This window comes from Triturus cristatus, chromosome 10 (genome assembly GCF_964204655.1).
Source record: "Triturus cristatus chromosome 10, aTriCri1.1, whole genome shotgun sequence".
Classification (NCBI taxonomy): domain Eukaryota; kingdom Metazoa; phylum Chordata; class Amphibia; order Caudata; family Salamandridae; genus Triturus; species Triturus cristatus.
The window spans coordinates 196,311,719-196,337,470 of NC_140593.1; the positions used below are offsets into that span (position 1 = coordinate 196,311,719).

At 43.7% G+C, this 25,752-nt stretch overlaps 1 protein-coding gene across 1 annotated transcript in view; it reads right to left on the reverse strand.

Annotated features, from left to right (window-relative positions):
- The window catches only part of TSPAN13 (tetraspanin 13), a 105,023-nt gene extending 81,101 nt beyond the window's left edge, over nucleotides 1-23,922 (reverse strand). The window contains exon 1 of the mRNA XM_085630798.1: nucleotides 23,560-23,922. Coding sequence (XP_085486924.1) covers nucleotides 23,560-23,622 — 63 coding nt within the window. The 5' untranslated portion in view covers nucleotides 23,623-23,922. The remainder of the gene's footprint in view (nucleotides 1-23,559) is intronic.
- Nucleotides 23,923-25,752: the final 1,830 nt, after the last annotated feature.

Consider the following 25,752-nt stretch of genomic DNA (forward strand, 5'->3'; position numbering starts at 1 on the left):
GCCTCCCCACTTCCTGCAGGAGCTGGCATTGCCCGCACAGACAGGGAGCTGCTAAACAAGCAGCTCCCAGTCTGCGAGAGTAATTTTTTCATCTGTTTCCCTGCCTGCATGACAGCTCTCAGCAAGCAGGAGAAGTTTCACAGCTCTCACTTGCTGATACGGAGTTCGTGTTTGTGCTGACTTGGCTGGAGCTGCCAAAGCTCCCGCCAAATCACAATTGTTAGATATGGGGATCTCTCGTTGGCAGAGGTAGGTACCGTTGTCTAAATATGGACCCTTGCTTCTTGTCAGGGTAAGGGGGATACAATCCTAAAATAACCCATGCTCACACCCTTGGTAGCTTGGCACGAGCAGACCGGCTTATCTCCGTGGCAGTGTGTAAAGCATTTGTGAAAATATCCACTAATACAGTGAAAACACTACAAATGGACACCACACCAGTTTAGAAAAATAAGTCATCTTTATCTAAACCAAAAAAAGACCAAACAACAAAAAATCCACAATACAGTATTACAAATTGTAAATGCGACACTTTTCTCACAAAGTACCTTTGATGCGTCATTCAAAACAAACAAAATGGCCACAAGAAAGAGGATGCCTCAGTTCCTTACACACAGGTGATGTGTCGTTTCCTTGCTTTGGGGGAGGTGATGCGTCAGTTCCTTACTGCAGCACAGGGGAGGTGAGGCGTCGGTTCCTTAGCGGAAAGGAGGTGATGCGTTGGTTTCTTACTGCGTGGGGAGGTGATGCGTTGGTTTCTTACTGTGTTCCCCAACGATGCAACAGGCTTGGCACCTAGATGAGATGCCCGGACTTCAGAGATCGGTGCACTCGATGTGGCGTGCGGCGATTTCTTGAGCCGCGGCAGGCCCTGCAAAATTTTCTTCGGCGATGCATCGGAAACAGGTGCGGATGTGTCTCGCTTCTTCGATGTTGCATCAATTTTCCAGCTCCCAGCACACAACAGTTCTTTAGAGGTCCAGAACAGCAGTAGGCACCTCTCTGCAGGTTAGAATTCCTAGCAAGGAAATTCAGGGGAGCTGATGGTGAAGTCTTTGGGTCCCTGAGACTTCAGAACAGGAGGCAAGCTCAGTTTCAAGCCCTTGGAGATCTTCTTTCAAGCAGGTGACAAAGCAAACAGCAAAGTCCTTTTCTCCTTTCCTTGGCAGCAAGCAGCCACTGGAGGCCAACTCCAGACAGCAAACAGCACAAGGGCAGTATTTCTCTTCAGCTTCTCCAGCTCTTCTCCTTGGCAAAGGTTCCTCTTGATTCCCAGAAGTGATCTAAAAGTCAGGGGCCTGGGCCCCTCTTTTTATACACCAAAATCCTTTGTTCTCTGAAAGCAGAATGTCTGTACCCAGCCAAAACCAGTTCTTTCCTCACTGGTGCATCATCCTGGCAGGAGGCGGAGACAGCATTGTTGAATGCAGACAAGGCCCATTCAGCTGAAAGGAAATCTCCTTCCCCCTCTAAATGCAGCCCAGGTCTATTCAGCACAGCTCTGACTCATCAGACTTCTGGAGCCACTGCCCCTCTCATCCAAAAGCCAGACATGCAATACACAAACCTAGCAGAGGCACACTGAATAGTTAGGCAAGAAAATACCTACTTTCTAAAAGTGGTATTTTCAAACATAGAATGTAAAAATCACCTTCACTAAAAGATGCACTTTAACATTCTGTGTTCAGGAATACTAAACTTCATTTTCTACCTTGTTCCTAGGGCCAGTTATGTTTATATTGTGTTATAAACAAGCTCCCCATTCTATCCTATGGGAACAGGTAGCCTTGCAATAGTGAAGAACGAAATTGGCAGTAATTCACTATCAGGACATACCACACACATCAGGGCATGTCCTACCTTCACATACACTGCACCCTGCCCACAGGGGTACCTTGGGCCTACCTTAGGGGTGTCTGACATGTAAGAAAAGTGAAAGTTGGGGCCTGGCAAGTGGGTGCACTTGCCAAGTCAACATGGCAGTACCAGACTGCACACAGGCTTTGCAATGGCAGGCCAGAGTTACATTTACAGGTTGCTTCTGTGGGTGGCATAATCAGTGCTGCAAGCCCACCAACAGCATTTGATTTACTTGATTTACAGGCCCTGGGCACACATGGTGCACTGTACTAGGTACTGACTAGTAAATCAAATAACCAATCATGGAAACACCAATCCATAACAGTAATTTACAAAGGGAGCACTTGCACTTTGGTACTGAACAGCAGTGGCAATGTGCCCAAAGCATCTAGACCAGCAAAACTGAGTCCGACATCCAGAAAAAACACAGGAGGCAGAGGCAAATACTGCAGAGGAGACCCACGCCAATGGTGCCAGGTCTAACAACAGCAAACCGCTATGTCCGGAGGGCGGGCAACCCAGGACATAGCAGGAGCTGGCCACGGGGGTGGAGGTCCCCAGCGCCATGTATGGCCCAAGGAGGGGGGCCCTTCTCCTTCTGTATTGACGGGCTTCCCCCTGGGAGGAGGTGGTCCCCGGGGCTGTATATAGCCCAGGAGGGGGGCCGTGTGGCCACCCTTCCAGTTTTATTTAATAGGCCCCGAGGAGGTGGTGGTCCCTGGAGCCCTGGGGGCCCCTGGAGCCCCCCTTTAATACCAGTGTATTACCCCAGGAGGTGGTGGTCCCCAAACCTTCATCAAAGCCCAGGAGGGGGTCTACATGGCCCCACTCCATTTTTAAAGATAAAGTCCTGGGGAGGTGGTGGTCCCCGGGGCTCTAAGAGCCCTAGGAGGGGATCCCCAAAGTGCCCTCTCCTTCTTTTAAACATTGCTCTGGGACCTGACCCAGCCGGGGGCTCGCTTCAAAACAAGCGCAGGAGCCTGCACTTGTCTTTGTAAAAAACATTCCTGGATTTGTGGATCCACCCCAATTTTGGCTGAAAGTTTTTGAAAAAAATGCTTTTTTGTACTGGTTGGTGGGACCCAAACACCAGAGGTAAGGGGTCAGGATATTCCTACCCTGCCCTCTTTTTTTAATGTTTTTTCTGGGACTCAACTGAAGCGGAGTCCCAAGTTGGCTACCAACACTTGCTGGTTTAAGTACTGGCAGTCAACCGGATCTCAGCATGAGATCGGGTGGGTTCACGGAGACTTTGTATATATTCAAATTTGTCTTTTCTTTATTATCTCCCAAACTACTTAACATAATTACACCAAATAACAGAAAGGGTTCCTTCTGAACCAAGACCTACATTTCTACCAATTTGGTGTAATTCTGTCCAGGAGCTTGTGTCCACATTTTCTATGACAATTAACATTTCCTATGGAAACATGAACCTAACTATAACATATATTTTCAATATATATTGCACTAATAGTGAATAATAACATTTTGTTCACTACAGTAAAATACAAATGGTGTCAAAATAGCTCCCATGTAATTGAGGTAAGTAAAAAATGCTTTTACATGTATGTTGTGCTGATGCGTGCAGGTAACATGTTTATGTGAGAGAGTGTATGTATGTGTGATTGTGTGTGTATGTGTGATTGTATGTGTATGTGTAAGCATGGGTGTTTGAGCGAATGTAAAGATCAAATGGCATGTTATGTCACTTCCGCTACCCCGGGCTTTTTGGTGAATTGACATTCATGTAATCAGGTATGATTTTGTATTTGTTGTGCTAGCATGCGTTAAACATTTTTGGTGTCATACATGAGTGACCAAAGAAGTGTTCTTAAGATGAGGATGCAATGCCTATCAGCATCATAGAGAAGGAGGAGGAATGAGTGATAAGCACACAGAAAATAATTGGGAAATAGCTGGAATTAGCTTGTGGGTATAATTTACTCTGCAGATACTGTGTTAAGTTACATGGTTTCTGCTATGCTAAATGCAAAATGCAGAAATGTATCTAGATGGTCTGTGTTATAGGCAGTCGACTGAGGAGCTGTGGGGGATGAGTTAGAAGACCAAAACATGTAAACAGCTTCACAATGCCAACCTCACAAGAGGGGTCTGGTTTCCGTGGAGATCAAAAGGAATGGGTAGCCAGAGACGGTCCAGTAATCCAAATTGCAACATGTGTGAGGTAGAGATGCTATCAAAAGAGTACAATTGTGCAAAATCTGCGAAAATTGAGTTTTTGACACGAGTAGTAGTCATGCACCATTTTACCAGGTGTGTCTACAGCCTTGGGGACCTCTACCCCTTACCGGCCCCCCATTCAGACTAAAACTTATGGATATCTTTGAGGTATGGGAGTCTCAGGGGCCGTTCATCTCATGCTGAAGAGAGCTCACATCATTATGAGTTATCACATGTGTCTGCTGGTTAGGTCTCTTGGTGAGATGTAAAAAGCAGTTGTGTAACACAAAGTGGAAGGAGCCCCATGCAGTATGTAATGAAACTTCTTTAGTAGTCTGCTAACCTCATGTTTTCCACAAAACATGATACAAATATTTACACATTGAGGGGGGTCCCGTTTATCCCTCTTCATAAATTCGTCTGGTCAACATTTTGCTTCCGCCCAACACAACCTACAGCATGTGATATTGTGTCAGCCCAATTCAGTCATGTGACCTCTTCACTCTTGCCACATGCACCTACACATTAATCCACTTCAGGGCCTGGGCTAGTAGACCACTATCTGCTTTTATTTATGCTATTGCTTCACACATTTTATTTCTTTTTATGATGTCATTTTTTAGCTGCATTTTTTACCAGTATAAGTAAGGCAAATTTAGATGGCAGCATGTTTACTTTTATGCGTTTTAGGTCCATTACATTCATTTTCAAAAAAAGAGATAAAGTCGCAGCTTGCAAATGCCAGACTAATTGGCTTTGTAAGTCTCGGGTGTTATTGTTTCTTTTAGAGGCATAGAGAGCGCCTACACTGCACAAATACTCCTAATGAGTGGCAAAAGACGTTGAAGAGCAATCAAGGTTGGCCGTCTTAGCACAAAGTGCAGTCATTAAGGGTTAACATTTCACCTACTCCTGCTAAGGCCAAGGTATGTCACAATTTTGATCAGGGATCACACCCTAAGACCCTTCAATGATCAAAAAGGCTCTCAAAGGTAAATGAGCACTAGTTAGGTGAAGCCTAGTTGAGTCATGGCTCAGTCCCTAGATGTGCAAGGGTAAAAATGAAACACTTGGTAGGTTCCTGCCCCAGCAGGACAAGAATAAGTCTTCCTGCACTGTTACTCTTCTGTCTTCACATCTCGATGGAAGCTCCAATGTTTCTTAGATCTAAGAGACCCTTACACTTTCTAATTCTACCAGGAAGCATCCTCCTCCCTTAGTACAATTTACTCCCAGAGAACATCCATTTTAATTATTAGTACAGGAAGGGACTTCCGAGTAAAAAGTAACAATGTGATAAAAGGAGAATTACCCTGCTTCTATTCTTTAAGCTATGATCGCTGCATAAGAGCAGTCATCTCCAACCTTTCAAAACATCCTCAAGTTCAACAGGGGCACAAAACACAATTTCTCTCAGTGAGTCGCCATGGCTGAGTGAATGAACCATAGCTGCCTCAAAGTAAATGCTGGAAGAACTAAGGTTCTTATACAGGGGAAGCAACTATCAATCTGGTCCTCTGCATGGTGACCAGTTTCACACGGGCCACTTCCTGATCCCAAGCCGAAAGTTAAGCATCTCAGAATTTGGTTTGATGCAAGACTTTTGTCAGACAGTCAGATAACCAGCCTAGTGGGGAAATGTTTTGGGATTCTGAAAACTTTGAAAAAGATCTTGAAGTTCCTACCAGAAGCTGCCAGGAAGTCGGTGGTCCAGGTCCAGGTCCTGGTAATGTCCAGATTGGGCTTCTGCAATGAGCTATATCTGGGAGTCTCACAATTTAGTCTGCGGAGACTACAGAGGGTACAGAATGCAGCAGCTCATCTGATGCTAAACCTTCCAATGTGCTCACCTATGGATCCAACTCTTGCTAAATTGCATTGGCTGCCATTGGGCAAGAGTGTGTCTTTTAAAGCGAAGTGCTACTCTCACTGGATCCTGAACGGAAAAGGACCCCGGTATTTGCACTTTTGTAAAACCCGGTTCTCCTGGCAGAAGTCTCAGGTCTGCAGGACCCCCTTTAGCTGCTATCACCACTGTGCAAAGAGCACACATGGGAGAGCGATCTTTTAGGTCACTGGCCTCCGAAGAGCGGAAAGCCCTGCGTCTTGTACTCAGTCAGGACGGTAATGAATTGGCCTTTCGTAAAAAAACTTAAAACCTGGCTTTTTAGACAAACTTAAGGGCCACTTCGGGAACCTGTTGTCAAGGTGCTGTGTCGGAGAATTAAATCCTAATGCGGGCACACATCGGTTGAAGTAACCAGGCGCTATAAATAATGTTATTATTATTACATTTACACACAGTTATCTGCAGGGAAACAGTAAAGAGAAGTCCTACTAGCGATCGTGAATACTCGCATATATACACTTGATTTGTTTTTCTTTAATCCGCACAAAATGTATTTTGATGTCTGCAATGAACGGGCCACAATATGGAGGATGGCAGTGGAGGTTGTGAGATCTCTTTGGGGGTGGAGGGGTGGTTATAAGACTTTGCTCCGAGGTGCAGTGAAACTTACCTTTTCATGTTTAAACTCGTTTGTCTCTGGATCTTGAAGTTTGATTCCAGATAGCCTGATTTAAGTGATAACAGTCAAAGTAACGGTGTAGGCTGAAGTAAGCGGTCACGGAAAGTAATGGGCTCAACATTGTGGCAGGTGCCACCTGAAATGTGCGAAAAATGTCCCTTCCTTTAAAGCAAAACTAATGTGCAAACATCTGAATAGGCAATTACATAAACCTTTCTTGGGTACAACAGAAAGCGCGTGCATGTTTTCGCAACTGGCCCTAGGGGCAAGCAACATTCCTAAAGTTTCTAGTATGAAGATACCCGATTGGATTGCAAGCTATTTCTTCTTCTTTTCATCTCAACATAAAGACTAGGACAAGTATCTGATGTTGTCTCTGGGGACAACACAGGACTTACTTCCAAACAAGTTGAAAAGCTGCGCACGCCCATACTTGAGACCTTTGTGTTTTGTCTGAATGGTGGAAATCCTCACCCTCCGCCAGAGGGCAAACAACATTTTCGAGTATGATTTGGACTGCTACACTGATGCTTAAGTAAAACAGTTTCCGCGGAAAGGCTTCTGACAGAACTGAAATTATTTTGAAAAAATACTTTAGGACAAAATCGAGATAAAATATTTTTTTTTAATTCAGTGCTGATAGAAACCTTCTAGTCTACAGCTTTCCAAATACGTTTTTTTTCTTTTTTTTTTTTTAGTACTTTCAAAATCGAGATAAAATATTTTTTTTAATTCAGTTCTCATTGAAACCTTCTAGTCTACAGCTTTCCAAATAAGTTTTTTTTTTTTTTTTTTTTTTTTTTTTTTAGAACTTTCACGTTTTCTAATTAGAAACACCAAGCAACTGTTTTGGACACAAAAATAGAGCATAATAAAGAATCAAATGTAACATTAGCAGACTGAACACTGGAAATTATTTTAAATAAACGTCGAGGAAAGATCACAGCCAACAGCACATACGGGAGAATAACCATACTAGCAAATATTTGAACTTATATAAAGTGCCAGACACTAAAAGGCTCCACATGGCACTTGAAATATTTGTGAATAGCAAAGCACGATTATTGCCACAAATCAAAATGGTGCACTCGTGTGTGCATCATAATATGCACTGGTGTTCATCATAATATGCACTGATGAGCATATGAAGCATTAGCAAAGACGGCCATCTACATATGTTCTCATGCCACGGATTCAGTAGACTTTAAAGGCAGTTTTAAAGTGGATGAAAATTATGTAATTGTACACCTGATATCTACAGTGGCAAGCCAAAGAGACTGAAGAACAATAGTAATCAGCAGCGAGCCCGGTATGAGACACAATATGTGTATTAAACTTGCAAAAAGCGGTATGTGCTATTGAAAAACGAAACGCATTAAAAGGTATAAATAACACTAAATGGGAAGATGGAGGGCACTCAAAGAAAGTTGAAGTCGCAGGTTCAAACACCTAGCTCAGGTGAACAAATGAAAAATGCAGTTAAATCCATGCTCTACAATAAACAAAAAAGGACTAAGAGAACAACACTCTAATAATAAATACTAACTAGGGGCAAGGTTCTTTTTTGAAAGAACTTTAGGGTTGATCACTTCAACAGTCACACTAGCAAGGGTGTTTGATTTGTAACTGAAATCCCAGAATCTAATGTCAGACATATGGTGTCAGACAATCGTGGTGTAATTAAATGTAAACAAACTACGTTCTATGGCTGGAAGATGTTGACAAGAACTAATAATGTTTACGTAGCACATTTCACAAAGAATTAAACTAGGTAGACTGTTGAACAGCAAATGAAAAAGTATTATTTGTATATGATATGGAATTTCTGCAAAACAAAGAGCATGTTCTTTAGGTCTGGAAGATGTGGAGCAGGTTAATGAGCATCAGAATATCAGGTTGGGAGATTTTCAATTTGGGTATTACCTGGTTGATGGAAAGCCCCACTATATCGCAATAGACAATTCAAGTGTAACAAGTCAAAGTATTACCGTTTGTTTCTTTTAGGAAACATACACAACAATCAGGCTGGCTTCCAAGTGCACATTGCAAGATAGAGTTTCAGGGTTTTCCAGCTTATAAAAGTTACCTTTGGATATTTTGTTGGTGTGTAACTCTTTCCATCACTGGTTGTGTCCAGGCTATAGTCAACAAGAGCTAAACAAGGTCGAACAGGCAGTAGTACTGAAACTCAGAGAAGGAATGGTTTTAGAAAACAGATCAGTTCGGAACCGGCAGATGGAACTACAAAGGCTGTGGAGGGTTTGCCTTTTCCGGATCGGTGGTACAGCGCTATTCAGGCTCTTCAATGGGTTCCTCAAGGCTACTGGGCTCGAGGGCTTCACTGCTGGAGATATCAGTCTTCAAATAACATTCACAGGCATCCTACAGACCATGTTTGATGGTTGTTGAATCCTGCAGGTCAGGCAGAAGCCAATGGGTTGGTTGGTTTATAGCCAAACCAAAGAGGTCTGGACCACTGGGAGGCAGTGTGTCTCTCTGCGTCTGTGTGAAGCCAGACAGTGCTCTGTGAAGGCAACCTCTGCTTCAAGCAGTGTAATCTATTAATACCTTGTGTTACCGTTCATCCTGGGCATGCTACTGGGTCTTCATGTATCTTAGCACCTGGTGCTGCAAGAGCACACAATAAGGATACAAGGTTCAGAAAGAGTACAAAACAAACCCCAGCGAAAGGTCAGGAGGTTGCACCCCCCCAGCTTTGGTATGATAGAAAAGTCCAGGGAAGCACAAAATCAGGAAGCAGAAATGAGCGATACTCTTCAGAGAGTTAGTAATTTATTTTTAAACAAAAGTAGTTATCCGGAAATTGGAGCATATTATGGTGTTTTAAAAAGGAAAGTTTTACCTCAACCTAATTAGTTTTAGAGGCAACACAATCAAAAAAATTCCATAAACTGGTCTATATCCACGTTTACTGAGAGATTTGGTTTCGACAAGACAAGTGTACACATCGCACTTACTCTCAATTCCAAAACAGTAGAAGAATGAATTTCCTTGTAATTGTTAATTCTTCCTTTTTCCCTTTCCCTGCTGCTGCAACAAAGAAAGGGCACTTATCAGCCAGGGAAGGATAGAAAGCAGGGTAGGTAAGGCTTGAAGCCTGTGGTCTGACATCATCCCTTTAATAGCACAAGCATTGCCATCTGGGCTTGTGAGCACCTTCATGAGTGCCCTGAGGTTTAATGCCTCTGCCAAGCAAGGTAATTAATAAGTAGATCACACAGCTGACCCTAATGTCGCTGTATCTGCAGCATACAGCAATAGGCGAGCCCAGTCATAATCATTAACCGAAGTTCTTTTACTGAAGTGGGAAGGAATCGTGCACTTGGAACACAGGTTTTCATGTATTATATCTTTTAACCTCAAAGGCACAACTGGGTCACCGATGCTGAAAGACGCATTGCGACCGACCTCTAGTCTTCCTCATGGTCAAAGTTAGTCCTTTGTCAGTTTCTATATTTATAGCAATAGACACCCAGAAGTCCATTTCTTTTCTCCAGTCTCCCAGTCGATTCTGGGATTTGGAGTCACCTGTTACCATGTTATGTTCTCCGCCTTCTTGGGATTGTGATATTCAGTTTTTTATATCAATGTTACTCTTCCCGGGATCATTCAACCAGTAAAAATATCTGGGTTTGTTCCCAAATCATTGTACTTTTACTCTGTAAGCTCCAGCTCCCTAACTGTCCATTTTCATAACTTTTTTTGCTTAATTATTGTAACCTACAGGACCACATTAGGACCCTGTCCTGGGCGTTCTTTCATATTGCCAATGTACAAAAAAAAAATTATCGAGATTTCTCTATTGGTTTGTTACAGGTGTGCTTTCGCATTTTGCAGTCTATATATAGAGCGTTCCCTTACTGTAGACTTTCTCCAGAGGTTGTAATTATTTCAGATGTACATTCAGTTCGCCATCTACATTTAATCCATTTGCAAGATTTTTCTGAGTATAATGCTATATTTGGATTTGTGTAATCCTCTGGTTCCGTTACCTCCACTCCCGGTTTGGCGCTTGGTTTTTAGCAAATAAATTCTAATATTCTGGGTAACTTTCATGTTGTTGTCCAAAGCATTTTTGCCATAGCCTAATTATATGCTCTGTTCTTTGTGACACACATTAACTGACATGTTGAGCTGCCCACACAGCTCAGTTTACAAGCTCTCAAATACCTGGCGTGCCTTCTATAAATTATAAAGGTAACTAGAGGGAGGTGAAAGCACATCGGTAAGTGGAGCTTTATTCCATCTTCCTGCTCTCCATAACTGACAGAATTTCCATCAACGTTCTAAACTGTCAAAACAGGGAATGAACCAAAAGGAGCTAGGGGGATTGGAATGTTCCAACATGGTGAAGGAAAGGAAAAATACATAGTTCACAGGTAACATTAAGTGCAAATTATAACTGTAATCTTAGGCTTTGTAACGCAAACACAGTTAAGAATTTGCATAAAATGCGTGACAGCAAATCCTAGAAAGGTGGGGGGGTCATCTAAATGAGAATATTTGAAGAAAAGAGTGAATCCCATTTCACAAACTGCAGCTGTGTGCATTCCTTGTAGATCTAGTCTCGGCAGCTACAACTTCACCTTCCTGCTACTGCAGTGAAATATCACCCAGCTCATATGAGAGCTTTCACAGCTTGCCCTGATGAAAGACCCTCTAAAGAGTTTCACTATCACACACCTTCATTCCCTGCCTTCCATATTCCGAGGTGGGCAGGAGACAGATGAATGATGACAGTGAAAAAGAAATCTAGTCAGAGAAGAAAGCAGGGAAAGAAATAACCAAATGAAGAGAGAAACGTGGAGACAAACATGAGTGGTGAGGAATAAGTGAAAATGTTGGAATACTAGAAAGAGAGAAGAGAAAAAGGGAGAAAAGAGGGGGAAGAGGCAGTTATAAAAGGGGTGGGTAGCAGGCAGACACAGTGGAAAGAGACACAATAAAAAAACAGCGAGGCGGAAAGAAACAACTAGAACATGCATTAATGAGAGACAATGAGAGAGAGTTAATGGCAGTTGCGTGACGAAAAAAGTACAGGAAAAGACCAGATTTTTATTGAGAGAAGGAGAAAGAGTTCAAATAAGAGTTAACGAAAATCAAATCAGGTTAAAAAGAGAGAAAAAGAAGGACAAAGATGACGAATGAGATAAGCAAGCGAACCAACCACAAAGGGAGGACCGATTTGAGGGAGACCATGGCAGATAAAATAGGGAGATGGGGGAATAAAGTGACGCAATTGGATGGGGGAAATCAGGGAGTTAGATGTAGGGAGAAGAATGCATGAAAAAAAAATGACAGACCGAAGAAGTAAAGTGAGCGCGATGGAGGCATGAAAAGAGCAAATTAGAGGGAGGCAAGGGAGTGAAAGGGATAAAAGTGATGGATGGGTAGAGGGAAAAGCAGGGATAGTAAAAGACATTGCGGACTGAAAATCAAGAAAAGAATATGTAAAAATGGTAGCGAGCGGGATAAACAATAGAGTGAGCCATGAACAAGAGACTGAGAACGGCCAAGAGACAGCACACTACGAAGGGAGAGGGAGATAGCATACACGTTTGCCACCGTCCTATGTTCATTCAAGGTGACTTCAGATGGAGATGCTTGGGTCATCCGGTAGAGATTGAGGAGGTCGTAATGCTTAAGTAGCTAAAAATCATGGATTAAGCTGTTTCCGCGTGAATGACCAGGGCCGGCTTTAGGGGGGTGGGACCAGTGCGACGGCACCAGGCGCTGCCGCTAGTTGGGGGCGTCGTGTTTGCAAGTATAAAATAGTTTTAAAAGCACCTTCTGCCAGCGTTCCTGGCCTCCAGCAAATTTCAGCCCTCATTTAAAATGTCAAGATAACTCTGCGATTAATTTTCTTCCTACAGAAAGATTGGAGGGTTGTCTAGTGGAAGCTTTGAGTCATGGTAGGGTAGCGCAGATGGTTAATAGGCCTACTGCAAAGAACCTGTAACAGCAGATCACAAAGTGCCTATCATTTAAATAGATCAGTGGGTCATTGCTTTTGTCTGAGATCCTTTTATTACTTGCAGTTAATAAGTTAACATCCTAGCATTGAACAGTGAGCTATTAACTGTCATCAAAGAGCTGCGTGCAACCTGCAAGGTATAGATGAGAGAGTTATGATTTTTACCCTATCTTTCATTATTCTAATGTTGGAAAAAGGATCAATTTGTATATAAATCAATTCTGATTATTAAAAAGAACCCCTAACTATGGTGTTACGTTTTAAATTCTGGGTTTGGGCTTCTCTAGACTAAGCGCTATTAAACTATACTGTTTACCAGTGTGGATGACATGTGACTCCTACACCTTATAGCCCTCTGTCTTATGTAACATTTCCTATACACTGATTTACACAACTATGATTGATTGTCTCTGTGTAGTGTGTGTGTGATGTAAAGTGCTCTGACACCCTACACTGTATAAGTGGCGCTATACAACTAATTAAATGCATCTGAGAGATGGAGTGGTTATGGAGACTTGAGGTGCACTATTAAAGGGTGGTAGCGAGGGAATCCATGGCAGAGGTGGTCACTGGGGAAGGGGGGCGCCAACAACAATTGTCGCACTGGGAGCCATCAGCGTTATAGCCGGCCCTGCGTGTGACCACTGAAAGGCCGATTATTGCTTGGGTTCACCCAATATTCTCTGTATGGTGGGCAAGATATCTTGATAGACAATGCCACTTTGATCAGCAAAGAGCCATGGGTAACACCTTTATAGATCAATGACCTATTTATCTCCCATTATAACCATCAACAGTATTTCCTTTCTTCTGTTTTTCTGATCTTGTATACTTCCTCCGTTTGTTAATCATTGTATGTAGGTTAAATTGTCTGTAGGGTGTTAAGTATTCATTGTATAGTTTGGTTTTATAAGCTGCTTAAATAACAAAATATATAAAAGGAAAGAGGGAACATTATAGAGGGAGACAGGAGTGGAGCAAAATAACAATAGACTTAGGCGGGAGAGAGGAATGAAGCAAGGACAAAGAAATGAGAGAAAGAAAGAAGAAACTGAACAATTTGGAGACTAAATGAGATGAGATAAGTGTGGGGGAAGCCAGTGGAGAGGGATAGTGGATATGGGCAATGAAGAGGCTAGAAAAAGTGAGAGAAGTGTAGAAAGAAGCGATGTGAGAGGGATGGAGTACTTCTGTTTTTCCAATGTATCTGGAACCTCTTGACTCAAAACATAGGTTCATAAGTGTAACGGTGGCATGTACCCTGATGACAAGCAGAAGATACATGTATTTTACAGTGAAATAAACGACTTTGATATGTACTTGGTGGTATCTTGCATGTATATTTTTTTTTATAAAATATGCATAATAAAATATTTAACTCTTCATATTCAATCTGCCAATCATGTGTTAGATTTAAGGTCAAGCAGCAGAGACGCATCCATGGACCGATGCACAGAACAGGTAGTTCAAGCATTGCCTTTGCCTACAATTACAGTCAAAGCCGTACTGAGGAACAGAAGGCTCGATCATTATTCACAAATTCGTTAAGTATCTTCGGAAGCATGAAGTGGATTATTCATGCAGCTGGCAATGGAAACTCAACAGCATTGAACACTTGTATGAGAAGAAACTCTGGTTACCCAGCCAGGTGGATACCAAACTGTAAAAGGGTCATTGGCGTCTCAGGATGAAGTACGGGATAGCCTGGATTGGTGGACACCTGCACCCCCACTACCTTGTTCTTTTACCCATTCACAGGACGATTGGGATACTTTCGGGACTGCTGAAGCATTCTGTGAGAACGAGCCGGATCCCTTTAAGCCGCACTGCCTGTTTGCGGTCGCCACGCCCCCCTCGTCACGTGAACATACCGGATTGGATATTGGGCCGGAAGACCAGACGGAGGCGTGTGACATCACCAAAGAGTGGAGTGCCGGAGACGAGGAACGGAGAACGAGGACGGCGAGCGGAGAAGACGTACCAGCGGAGGTCCTGAACGGAGACTCCACGACGGAGCTAGGTGTAAAACCAGGAGGCCAACGTACCCACGCAGCGCCGAGCCACACTCCTGGAGGGGTGTGGCTACCCCAGGTACGCGAACGGGTCAAGTGCTGGATGGGGTGGCGAAAGGGTCATTAGAACGCCGTATTCCCCTTCTTACCTACCCCCTCACTAAAACCACTCACTCGTCGCACAGAAGAGAACCGAGATATAAGCACTATTAGAAAGCACAACAGAAGGTGTTTCCTCACCCCCGGTCCTGGTTATAGGGTCTCAGAACGCCACACATTGAGTTCCTAACGGTCCCCTTTTCCTTCTTTTACACGCGCCCTGTGGATCCTGGAGTTCCGCCGGAGTGCCCGCAGAGGACGTCCCATAGCTGGCGAGAAGACCAAACACCCCGCTGTAACCACGGAGCCCGCAAAGAAGGAAGAAAGACTGCCCAGCAGATTGAGACGTGTAACATCCTCAATAAAACCTTACGTTAAACGACCTGGTCTACGTGCTGTTCCTCCCACACCTCTACACAAACAACTAGAACAGAGAAATATTTCAGGGTCAACAAAAATCCACCTTCTATTTATAGCCCAGTGTATCTGTTTTTCCATTGAATACATAAAAAAAATCTCACCTACCATCACCCTTGCTCTCAGTTTTTGTGCCGTCATGTGACAAAGATATGGCCCAAATCTGATAAGCTATAACTCTGGCTTACTTGAATTTACATATTCTAATTGTTAATTGGCTCCATATTAAATGAGTGGTTAACCACTTACTGGGTGACAGATAACTAAGTTGCCAATGGTGGTGTTGATTGTCAGACCTGCTTCTATTAATACCAGTTCCTTTCTTATTAAAACAGATGACTGCTAAATATGATAACACTTTATTCTTTCAAATATGCGCGTTAATAGAATGGCAAACAGTGTGTGTGCATCATTATCCTCAGCCATTTAATTGCCGGGCCTGAATCTGAAAGTAAGATCTCCAGGGGATTCAACAAATTACTGAGAGGCAGATACTGCAGCAGGCAACTTCATTAACACAATCTGGCTGCAATGTATTGTTACTTTGGGTAGCACAACTATTAAATAATTCTCTGAACAACATTATTTCTATGCAATTTTAGAGTGCAACGAAGCACACAATTTAGGCGTGTTTTCACACCTGCCAGCAGGTGTTGGAAAGTAGAAGTCACCCATACACACTGGAATATTAGACCTAAAGCCTCCTGAAATTGTCACAAGTTTCTGTTATTAGACTAAAATTAAGGAGAATTTTGGTCGTTTCTCTTTGAATTATACTCTTCTCCTCAAAACGGTGATGAGGAGTCCAAACTACATGCTAAACCAGCTAACACGGCTACTGCTCCAATTTAACCACACATAAACCTAATCAGAACCAAGATTCTCACATACTCAGCTACTGTAACACCAAGTATTCAGGTTTACACAAAAACAGAGGCTGAAGTTCAAAGAGAACAGAACAAAGTAGCTAAACTGTTCTTAAACTGAAAAACACAGACAAATGTGAGCTTTACCCTGGTAGTCATGAAATGACTTTTCAGCAGAAGTAGGAATATATTTCAACGTCCTACCAACCACCCGCAAACCCTGCTGAGGAAATGCTCTGGCTACCTTCTAAAAACACCACCATGCAACAAAACATCCAGATAACTCAAAACATGCAGGGCTGATAAAGCAACAGAAGGTGGGGTGGAAAACACTATTAAGGGAAGGCACTGGACCAATTTCTTCAAGAACAAACATGTTTCAAAGATTCATAAAAGAGCTCAAATCATGCTTTTCAAACAAGCATTCGGACAGGGTGTCTAGTAAGAAGCCCCACCCACCTCCTAGAGTATGGAAAGGAAGGGGGCTGGGCCACAAAAAAAATCGTAACTGAGCAAACAGTCTAGCAGAGGGTGCAACAAAAAATACCTGCCAGGAGCTACAAAGAAAGAACGGAACATGCTTCTCACAAAACGCAACAGTGAAAAACAGCAGATAGATGGAACAACAGGGAGACCATATAATTGAAATCACCCGAATGGCCTCCAAATTTTCAAAAAGTGATGATTTTAGCTCTGTACAGCATATCATGCAAGAATTTATCAGCTTATCGTCTGCCCTCGGGTGTTTTTAAATTAGGTCCTCATGATCTGTATTTTGCTATGGCTACAAGAAACATATTTAATGAATAAATACATTTCCGGAAATTAGTGCCATGTGATATCTCAGTCCTGTACTGACTAGACATATGAAGTGAAGAACAGTGTCGCAGGTTGTTTATTAGAACAGCAGGCTCAAACGACGAGACTCGAGCATAAATGAGAAACAGCACAGGAGAAAAGGGTGGAATTGCAATTTAAAGTCAGGCCTAGTTATCCTTCCCGGCTATTCACCACCTCCTCATGGACCGTATGCATGAATGTATTTCATGGGTCTAGTTTTCTGAATCCAAACTTTGCTGACTTCAACTTCATGGGGTTCCATTATCCTTTTCGCCGCTAAGGCCAGTTACCAAAGCAACCCCTCCTCTGAAGCCCTACTGGAGTGATGCCAAAGTGGCTTCCAAAGCCAGCCTCCAACATCCCGCCTGTAGATCTAGCATCCCAAGTGCTCCACGTTTCCTACTCTGTCAGTCCGAAATCTTGTAAAGCGTATTATGGTAGACGCGGATAACTGTCATGAGTCATTGCTGCCACTAATCAATATTAACTTAGAGGTTTTACATCTAGGGGCAGACAGGCCCTTTCAGCCATCCGTAAAGATTCAAACGAGAATGGAACCTTGGGGTGTAGAGTTCTTACCACTTCCACCCAAACATATATACCATACCTGGGGCATATGGGGATCAAGGCCCAAAGAAATGACTGAAGTGCATTTGCAAACCAGATTTCACATTGCAGCTCTCGGCTCGTGCAATTTCTAGATACGAACGCAAGTTCACAAACAAATCAACACATTTTAGACAGCTAGAACGGCTTCCAACATGCTTCTTCCAAAGCCAGAGCGCGTAGCAACATGAGCATGGACTGCGACTTGAAAAGTCAACATTGTACATAAGACTCAGTGGTTCGAGAAACCAACCTGCTTGTCTCTTCGAGACTGTTCAGTGAAGGAGACTGCCATGGATTTCAACACACTGTCTCTAAACAAACGCTGCTACTAGCTTGAGAGGTACGCAATACTTTATTTAGAGGACACCAAAACAAAAACAAAATCCAATTTAGAATCCAGACAAATCTGCAACATTTGAACAAAAGCATAGTGTCTAGGAGAAAGAAGACTCAACAGCTCCTTCCTGAAAAACACCTTCAACCTGTGTGTAATCAATTTATTTAGGCTATGTTATTTATTTATTCAGAGCGGGGCCAGACAGATCAGACATAACAGCACCAAAGAAAGGACAACCAGCGTGACAGATTCAATATGGATTCAGTACATTAAATATAGAGGTAAGTGCTTTTGGGAAACATGGAGGACATGTAGCAGATAACCATACTTCTGACAATTGATTAGTTTAAAGATTTCGTGCATTTTATCATGGACTGTACGAAGTCATATCACCATCCTAAAAAAGACAAGAACCCAGGATATTTCTTCTGTATGTGTCTCTATTTTAGCTTATTGTCTCAGCCACCCACTACGTTTAGATGGACCCAAAGATTTAGAATGGTAGCACTGCCATGCAAGCTCCAACATGGCCACCGACCCCAGGGCTCTGTTGTCAGGCGTTGCTTCTCTTTGTGCGCTTTCCATGCAACAATGCACCTTGTGATGCCATCTGTCACCAGAAAGAGTTGCAAGGACATGCGTGCTCCCAATTACCAGTGGAGGATCAACTGGAGTAGATAAACCTCTGGAGGACAAGACCCCTGTGTCCATTAACAACCAAAGTGGAGTGCTGATCTCACAAAGGAAAGCAAATGAAAAGCACCAGGTAGCAGAAGTGAGCTAGAGAGGCATAACACTTTAACGTAAATTCACTACTGAACCATGCAGGGACCAAAAAAGACCAATGCCAGGCCATTACCAAGTTACCCTTCCAGGGAGGAAATAACATGTCTCAGTTTCCTGAGAGATGGCATATCCGGGGTGCGTCTATAGGCTTAAATGAAGTATTTGGGGACTGGCATTGTTGGCCCAGAGCATTTGTGGGACAGCAACCTATGAAGCCTCACCCTTTATCATGACTTTATAGAAGGCATGTAAGAACATGCTTCTAACCTATAGGCTGACTAACAGGGAAACACAAAAACAGGTTCTCTCTAGTGCCAACTGTAGGAAGGGAGTGCAAGAGACTGACTTCCAAAGCTGTGTGGTTTAATCTATTCTATTCCTAGGGAAAATAACATTATACCATGAGATCAATAGGCCTGAAGATCATAGGATGGTGAGCAGGGGATAGGGGTTTGGCTATTAAGGAGGTTGTTAAGGGCTTTGTTCTTCAGAAGGTGAATCCTGAGGCTGGTAGGAGTGCACTGGAATTCACTATGGAGCTAAGACTCCTGGCTCGTGGAGAGGGGAAGGTAGTTTGAGCACTAATCCGGCTGTATCGCAGAGAGAACGGTAGTAGGGAGGCAATAAGGCAGGGGGTGTGATGAATAACACACACACACACACTTTTTTTTTTTTTTTTTTAATTAATTGAGGCCATAGAGTCCTACCATTCCCCGACCCAAGTCCTGTTAGGTTAGACAAGTGAAGAACTATGTAGCAGTTGAAGAACCTAAAAATTTGAACGGGCAGGCTGCAGTCTTTTATCCTACTTGAAAGTAGTGGTTTGTGATAACATCTGAATGTTGACCCAAGCTGAAGCAGTATCTAGTTTTGTTGAAGGTCTCTGGAAGAAAGGTACAACATCATACTGAATCACTGAAATAGATGGTCCTGAAACCAGCATCAGTCCTCCGGCCAACCGGGGGTCTATAGCGCTTCGTCAAAAATGGGAACAAATAACCACATGAAAGCAGCAATGGATGCTATGAAAGAGACATTAAAAACACCAAACAGTGAGTAGGCCCAATGGAAAACTATACACAGTGTGCAGCTCATATACTGGCCATTGTACTGAGGGAGTAGTTGTTGTCTGGGCATCCTCAAATATTCTGAATCACTGGGCACAGACTCTGCTCAGACACTCACATCAAACACAGCAGCGTTGAGGAAGGCTCCATGTGGACACATCGGTAGACACTTGAATGACGTGGGCTTGAACCAGAAATTCACTTTCTCTGCTACATCTTACTAAATACATGCACACTACTGCATGGAATGCCTCTGTGCTTTTTCCTGAATGACTGCTTCCAAACTCGACTCTGTGTGCTCATCTCAAGACAGGAAAGAACCTTGCACGTGTGCACGCGTACTTCAAGATTGTGTTCTGTATGTATTCTGTCTAGAGGGAGCGCCAAGTGATCATATTAGTACCTGACTGTCCAAAAGGTACTTTATTTTCGGATCTTACGTTGCCATATCTGCAGGGAGCATGCCAAGGCGTGCTTGAATGTATGTTTGTAGGAGAAAAGTGCAGCGCCCACATATAGGAAGCAAAAGGACTCCGGGCGCTAGGCCAGACCAATGAAGAACTCTGAAGGTGCATTCTCAGTCATGGAAGAACAATGTCGCAGCCTTGGGACCCTTTATGGAACTAGGGTTAATGACCGGAAAAGAACACAAGAGCATGAGAAGAGTCTTCAAGAAAGGAGGCGCGCACGCTAGGAATGCAGCGCTAGAATAACCCTTTCGGGTTCTTCTTTCAAAGGGCTATTACCGCCACGCTATTCATTCTTTCACGTTAATCGTCCTAGACGATTTAATTCAAAAACAAGCCCTGCTTATGCCTCTCACTTTGTCAGCCAAGAACTCTGGCGCTACTATTAAAAGTAAAGTGTAGACATTTACAACGTCTGCCGAGGGCAGGGAGTCGCAGGCTTTCAGATACCCCAAATTTAGAGCAAGGGTAGAGAGAACTGCTGGATTGATGCAGATAGGGCGGCTACTGCGTCATGGTAACTAGAACATACTGTACAGACCTGAGCGCGACACCCAGATGTTTATATCTGATCATATCGACGCCCACGGGCACAAATAGTGAAATGTGCGCTTCCGGGAGGATGGAAGTTAGCAACATTGAAATGATTTTGAAAACCTGCCGCCTGCCCTTGGTGCCTGCGTGTTACCAGACATTGTGATTTCAGCTCTACACCAGCAAAGAAGAGTAACTGCCAAACGTCTCGTGAAGCCGTGAGCACCTTGACGGTGGAGAAGTCACGTGCTGGCTGGGCTATAAAAACTCTTAAAGGACAGTGTATCATGAACGTCATCCCCCCCAGAGGCTGCGTGGACAAGCTGAGGTGACTCGTGATTCTGGCATTAAGAAAACGCTGAAACTTGTACTTATCAAACAAAGTTTAAAACTGCTAAAAAAAAATGGTCATATGACCATGTGGTGCAAGCAGGCTCTGCGTCACCGAGCCACGCAGGAAGGTGACTTTCAGGAAACTCACCGGCCTTTTGTCCTTTTTAACGACAGCGTGTCATTATCTGATAACAGAGCTGGAACTAATCATTTAAACGGACCAGAAACTCCAGGATGCTTTTAAAGGGCAATTTGTGAATCAATGGCATCCCCTACGAAAAATATTCTTATTTATACACACACACAGGGCCCTGGACAAAACAGGCCCTCCCGTAGGGTGCCTTCCAGCATCGCCTCTCTCTCTATCAGACCGCAAAGCCTTGAAAATAAAATCCAGTCCAGCAGAAATTCTGCCACCCATTCCACAACAGGAAGAAAGGTGACGCTTCGAGACAATTCTATAACACAGTGCGGCCCAGTTTAAGTATGTTGTGGCCCTACTGCGGTGCTTTAAATGGAACTATAGAAGTGCAGGTACTCAGTACCGGACAGTACCTGCCCATTTAAAGCACTGCGCCCCCACCCCCTTCCACATAGGATACCGATACTACATCTGACATCCTAAAAATACCCGTGGTAAAACAACCCCGACCGTCTATCGGGAGATCACTCGCGAAGCTGTTCTGGAGATTAGAAGTGAAACACAAGCATGACATGGGCACCGGCCGAACGTGGGCTGTGGTAAAGTGACCCAAGACCCCAGTCTAGGGTATCACTTAAAGGTACAGAGCACAAGAGCAGAGGGCCAGGCACTTATCAAGTGTCACTCACCTCATCTCAGTCACTAGAGCAGGGGTGTCCAACCTAGGGCCCAGAGAGCCCGTTCCAGCAAAGATATTCGAGATCTTTGTTCACAATTACATTTAATTGCAGTTACACTAAATGCGCATCTTTTACGAAGTCGATGGTTATTCTGAAAATGTGGCATTACACTGGCCCACTTGGACCGACACTGGACACTGAAACACAAGAGTAACCACAGGAGCATGAACAACCAGTGTTTATTCGGAGTCTTACTCGCCGCACATAATCTCACTTTATCGGCACATTGACGTCCTTGCCTTGAACTCGTAATTAACTTTATTAATGAACACAGGACTCATTCGGTGATGGTCGACCACATATATTTAAATGGCATGGCCAACAAAATTGTTTACATTACCTTCCAACTGCTGAAGAGCATGCGTTCCAATGCGTCGTGGCGGATAGATAACAGAGCCAGTCAACACCTTTAGTTAAATGTCAGGAATAAGAACAGATGCGGGGATTGTGCTGACACAGCCTGTTCTCCCCTCTGACCATTGCTAGAATTTGTAACAAGCCATGTTCTGGGAAAAAATCCAAGGCAGTCCAATACCACCACTTATAGACTGAATTAAAAATGGACCCATTGGCTGCCCCACTCAACATGCCATCCGTGTGATATGACCAGTACTTTAGGGTTTAATAATAGGTATTAAACCCTGGCCCGCTCAATGCTCATCATGCCCCAAAATCAATAGTCCTATTCTCGGTAGGTCTTTTGAGTTCACGTAAACACAACGTTTCTCAAACAATTCCTCTATGCAGGACAACCACGCCATCTCTGTCAGCACGCGCAGGGTAGCTATGGATACCCAAGGCACGGGCTTGGCCCCCTACCCTCTGCTCTCTCGGACCATGGAGGGCCACAGCAGATGTACTCCAGAGTCACAGTGAAATGAATAAATGCAAGAAAAGGCAGGTGAAGATGCAGGCATTGTTTAGGTGTGTGGCAGGAAATGCCTAAAACACAGAGCTGAGGCAGGAAGGTGCAGCATTAAAGGACACAGATGAGTTCATTGTGGGGGGGGGGGGGACAAGTGAGGATGTAAAGACAAAAGGGAAAAAGACGGCATGAAAAGAAAGAACATAAGCGAAAAAGATGCGTCAGAGAAGTTAAGTAAGGGGCTGAACGGTAATGCGAACACCGATGTAGTAAACATTTCAAAACCAATGAGGCACTGATCAAATCATAAAAAGAAAGACAATAAATAACATAAGTTTTGAGGTAAGAATAAAATGGTAAAACAAGACAAAGTAGGGTGGGACACGTGGCGGAGACATTATATGAGTAGAAAAAAAAGGCTAACAGAGATAAAGAGGGAAATGGAAGAAAAAACGAGAGGGTATAAATGAAAGAGAAAGAGGGAGCATATAATGAGATAAAGGAGAGAAGACATGGGGCAAGAAAGGGAAGGAGGGAGGGGAGATAATTAGGGATGTAAAAAAGGAAGAAGGTGGGAGCAAGGGAAGGAAACGAGATACAAAATGTATGGGGCACAATGAATGTGTCCACGAACTGGAAGAAATAAGATAACGTGTGAATGTTGGTTAAGAGACAATAGGTAGGGGGTCTGTGACGGTACACCTAAGGATCGCAATTACATACTCGTGTAGGAAACAGCGGAAGGGATGATGGGACTAAGGACCCTGGTAACAGTGAAGATGCATGAAGCCAGGCAGGAAGAGACAATGAATGGAAGGGACGGTGGGCAAGATAAAGGGAACGACTGCACAGAGAAAGGAGGGTGTGGCGACACTCACTATATACAGGAGGTTTAACGCGCAGAGCGAGTTCTTGGAGCAGTGGAAGCCTCCGCAAACCATCTTGAGTCCGCCGGTGTCCCCACGCAAGAAATGAACCTGCTCCGGTCTCTTAACGAGTGCTGCCCGTGTGTCCTCGTCCAAGGCGCGAATGTGTGCTCAGTGCAACCGCGTGGCACACGGCGGGGCCCGTGGGAGCAGCTGTCACCACGCGCAGGGGAGCGGGTACTCTTTCAAGAGTCTGCTCAGCCTGTGCAGCCGCCTCCAGGCTCCCGGATCCGCTGCCGCAGCCAGGAGGAGGAGGAGGAAAGGGCGGGGCCAGCCGCAGAACCCTGAGGCCACGCGCGTTCGCGCCATCTGATTGGGCCAACGCAGCCTCAACAAAGGTAGATATGCAAATAACCGAAAGGAGAAAGAGGGGGTGATGGGCAAGGAAAGGCAGTGACGTCACCCCACGGTGCTGACAGCACAGGTGAGTCAGAGCTGCAGAGGATGGTGACACAGCAGAAGGTCCGTGGACTGTGCACACACCTTAGCATTTACAGCAAGGATTGAAAGTCTTTTATTGGATAGTGAGCAGGCAGTTTATCGCATGCCCGACAAGAACAGTAAGGCGTTTCATATAGAAGTGTTACATGAGCGTCAGGCAATATATTTATTACCGTGTTGAGAGTGGGGCTTGGCCATTACAAGAATCAAGCCCAAGTTGGTCGGGATGACCCTCCCCTCACTCAAGCATAGCAAATAAAAACTCAGCGGACCTGTATGCATTGCTTATGCCATGCCATTTTAGAATGTGCAGTAGTTATTAAGAAAGGCATAAAACCATATCTGTAACACAAGGAGTTGCACTCATGAACTGAGATATGATTGAGCGGAACTATCACTTCATTTGCAGGGGTGCATCATAACACTGGGTAGAGTGCACCCACATATAATCTTGAAACCATTAACGTGAAGTGTTTGAATTGTGAAATGTATTACTACAACTACGTAACGTATTTTAGGTTATTGACAAGTCATTTGGAGAATTAACGTAGAACATGGATGTAACTAGCAGAAAACGTTAACATGAAGATCTGGTGTTGTGAAACTGACAAATATTCATGTACTAAATGTGCTAATTAATTGTGACATTTCATACGTTGGTAAATGCATGCATTGAAAATGTATTAATGTTGTGAAAGCTTATGTCACCTGAAATGGTAGGCCTGACATGCAAGTCAATGACAACTCTCGCTTTAGAATTAACAGTTTGAATTTCATGTGTGCCGTGGTATCTGTTCTTTCGCACGTTTTGTATTGCAGGTGAAGAAGCGCTCTTTTAGGCAGAATAATGTCTTTGTTTTAGTAGTAAGGCAATGGGAGAAGAAGTTACAATCGTGTGACTTGGGTGATTAAAGGAAGGATGTTACGATTCCCACAGGAGAAAGCCTGGGAGCCAATGACAAATTATCGAAAGATAGGTACATGGACGACACCACGGAAAAGTACATGCAGGACTGTACCCAGAGTGGATGGTGCAAGCATGGTGCATGATGGGATTCCTACCTGTGGATAACTGATTGTGGAACTAGGGAAAGAGCCCCACTTCTTTCTTGCCTTCAGAGAGAGAGCACCCTAGAACCACCTCTTGAGGTGGTGGCTTTACACTACTTTACGCATTGATGGTGGAGAGGCTTCTTAGGAAGACTCCACGCACTGACACCTTTTATCTTTCTTCTTGAAAATGCTTATGTAGGGTTGTCATCTGAGCATTAGAGTAGGGATAGATTTAATGCTTTTCACTCACCAACCCTCGAAGCAGGGAAATTTGGCTTCCTGATTTTCTGTATCTTACCTCTTGAACTAATAGTTTTGTTCATGCTGCGCCGTCTAAAGTTGATGCGCAGATTTGGCTTCATGCAAATTGCTTTTTATTTCTACACTCATGTGTTGAGGTGTTTTTGTGTCCAGTTATTTTTGGCTTTATAATAAACTAACATTACGTAGTTGTCCGTAGGTTATTATGTACCAAAGAGAATTATTGGATAATTGATTGCTTGTTAACAACTTTTCTTCCCTTTACACTTTCATGCTGCAAAAAAGAACCATTGGATCGTGTCTCTAGAAAAAGTCTAGATCTAACCACCCCCCCTTTGATATAATCACAATAACTAAGCTTCCTGAGTGAAGCCCCAGGTTTTTTCTTGC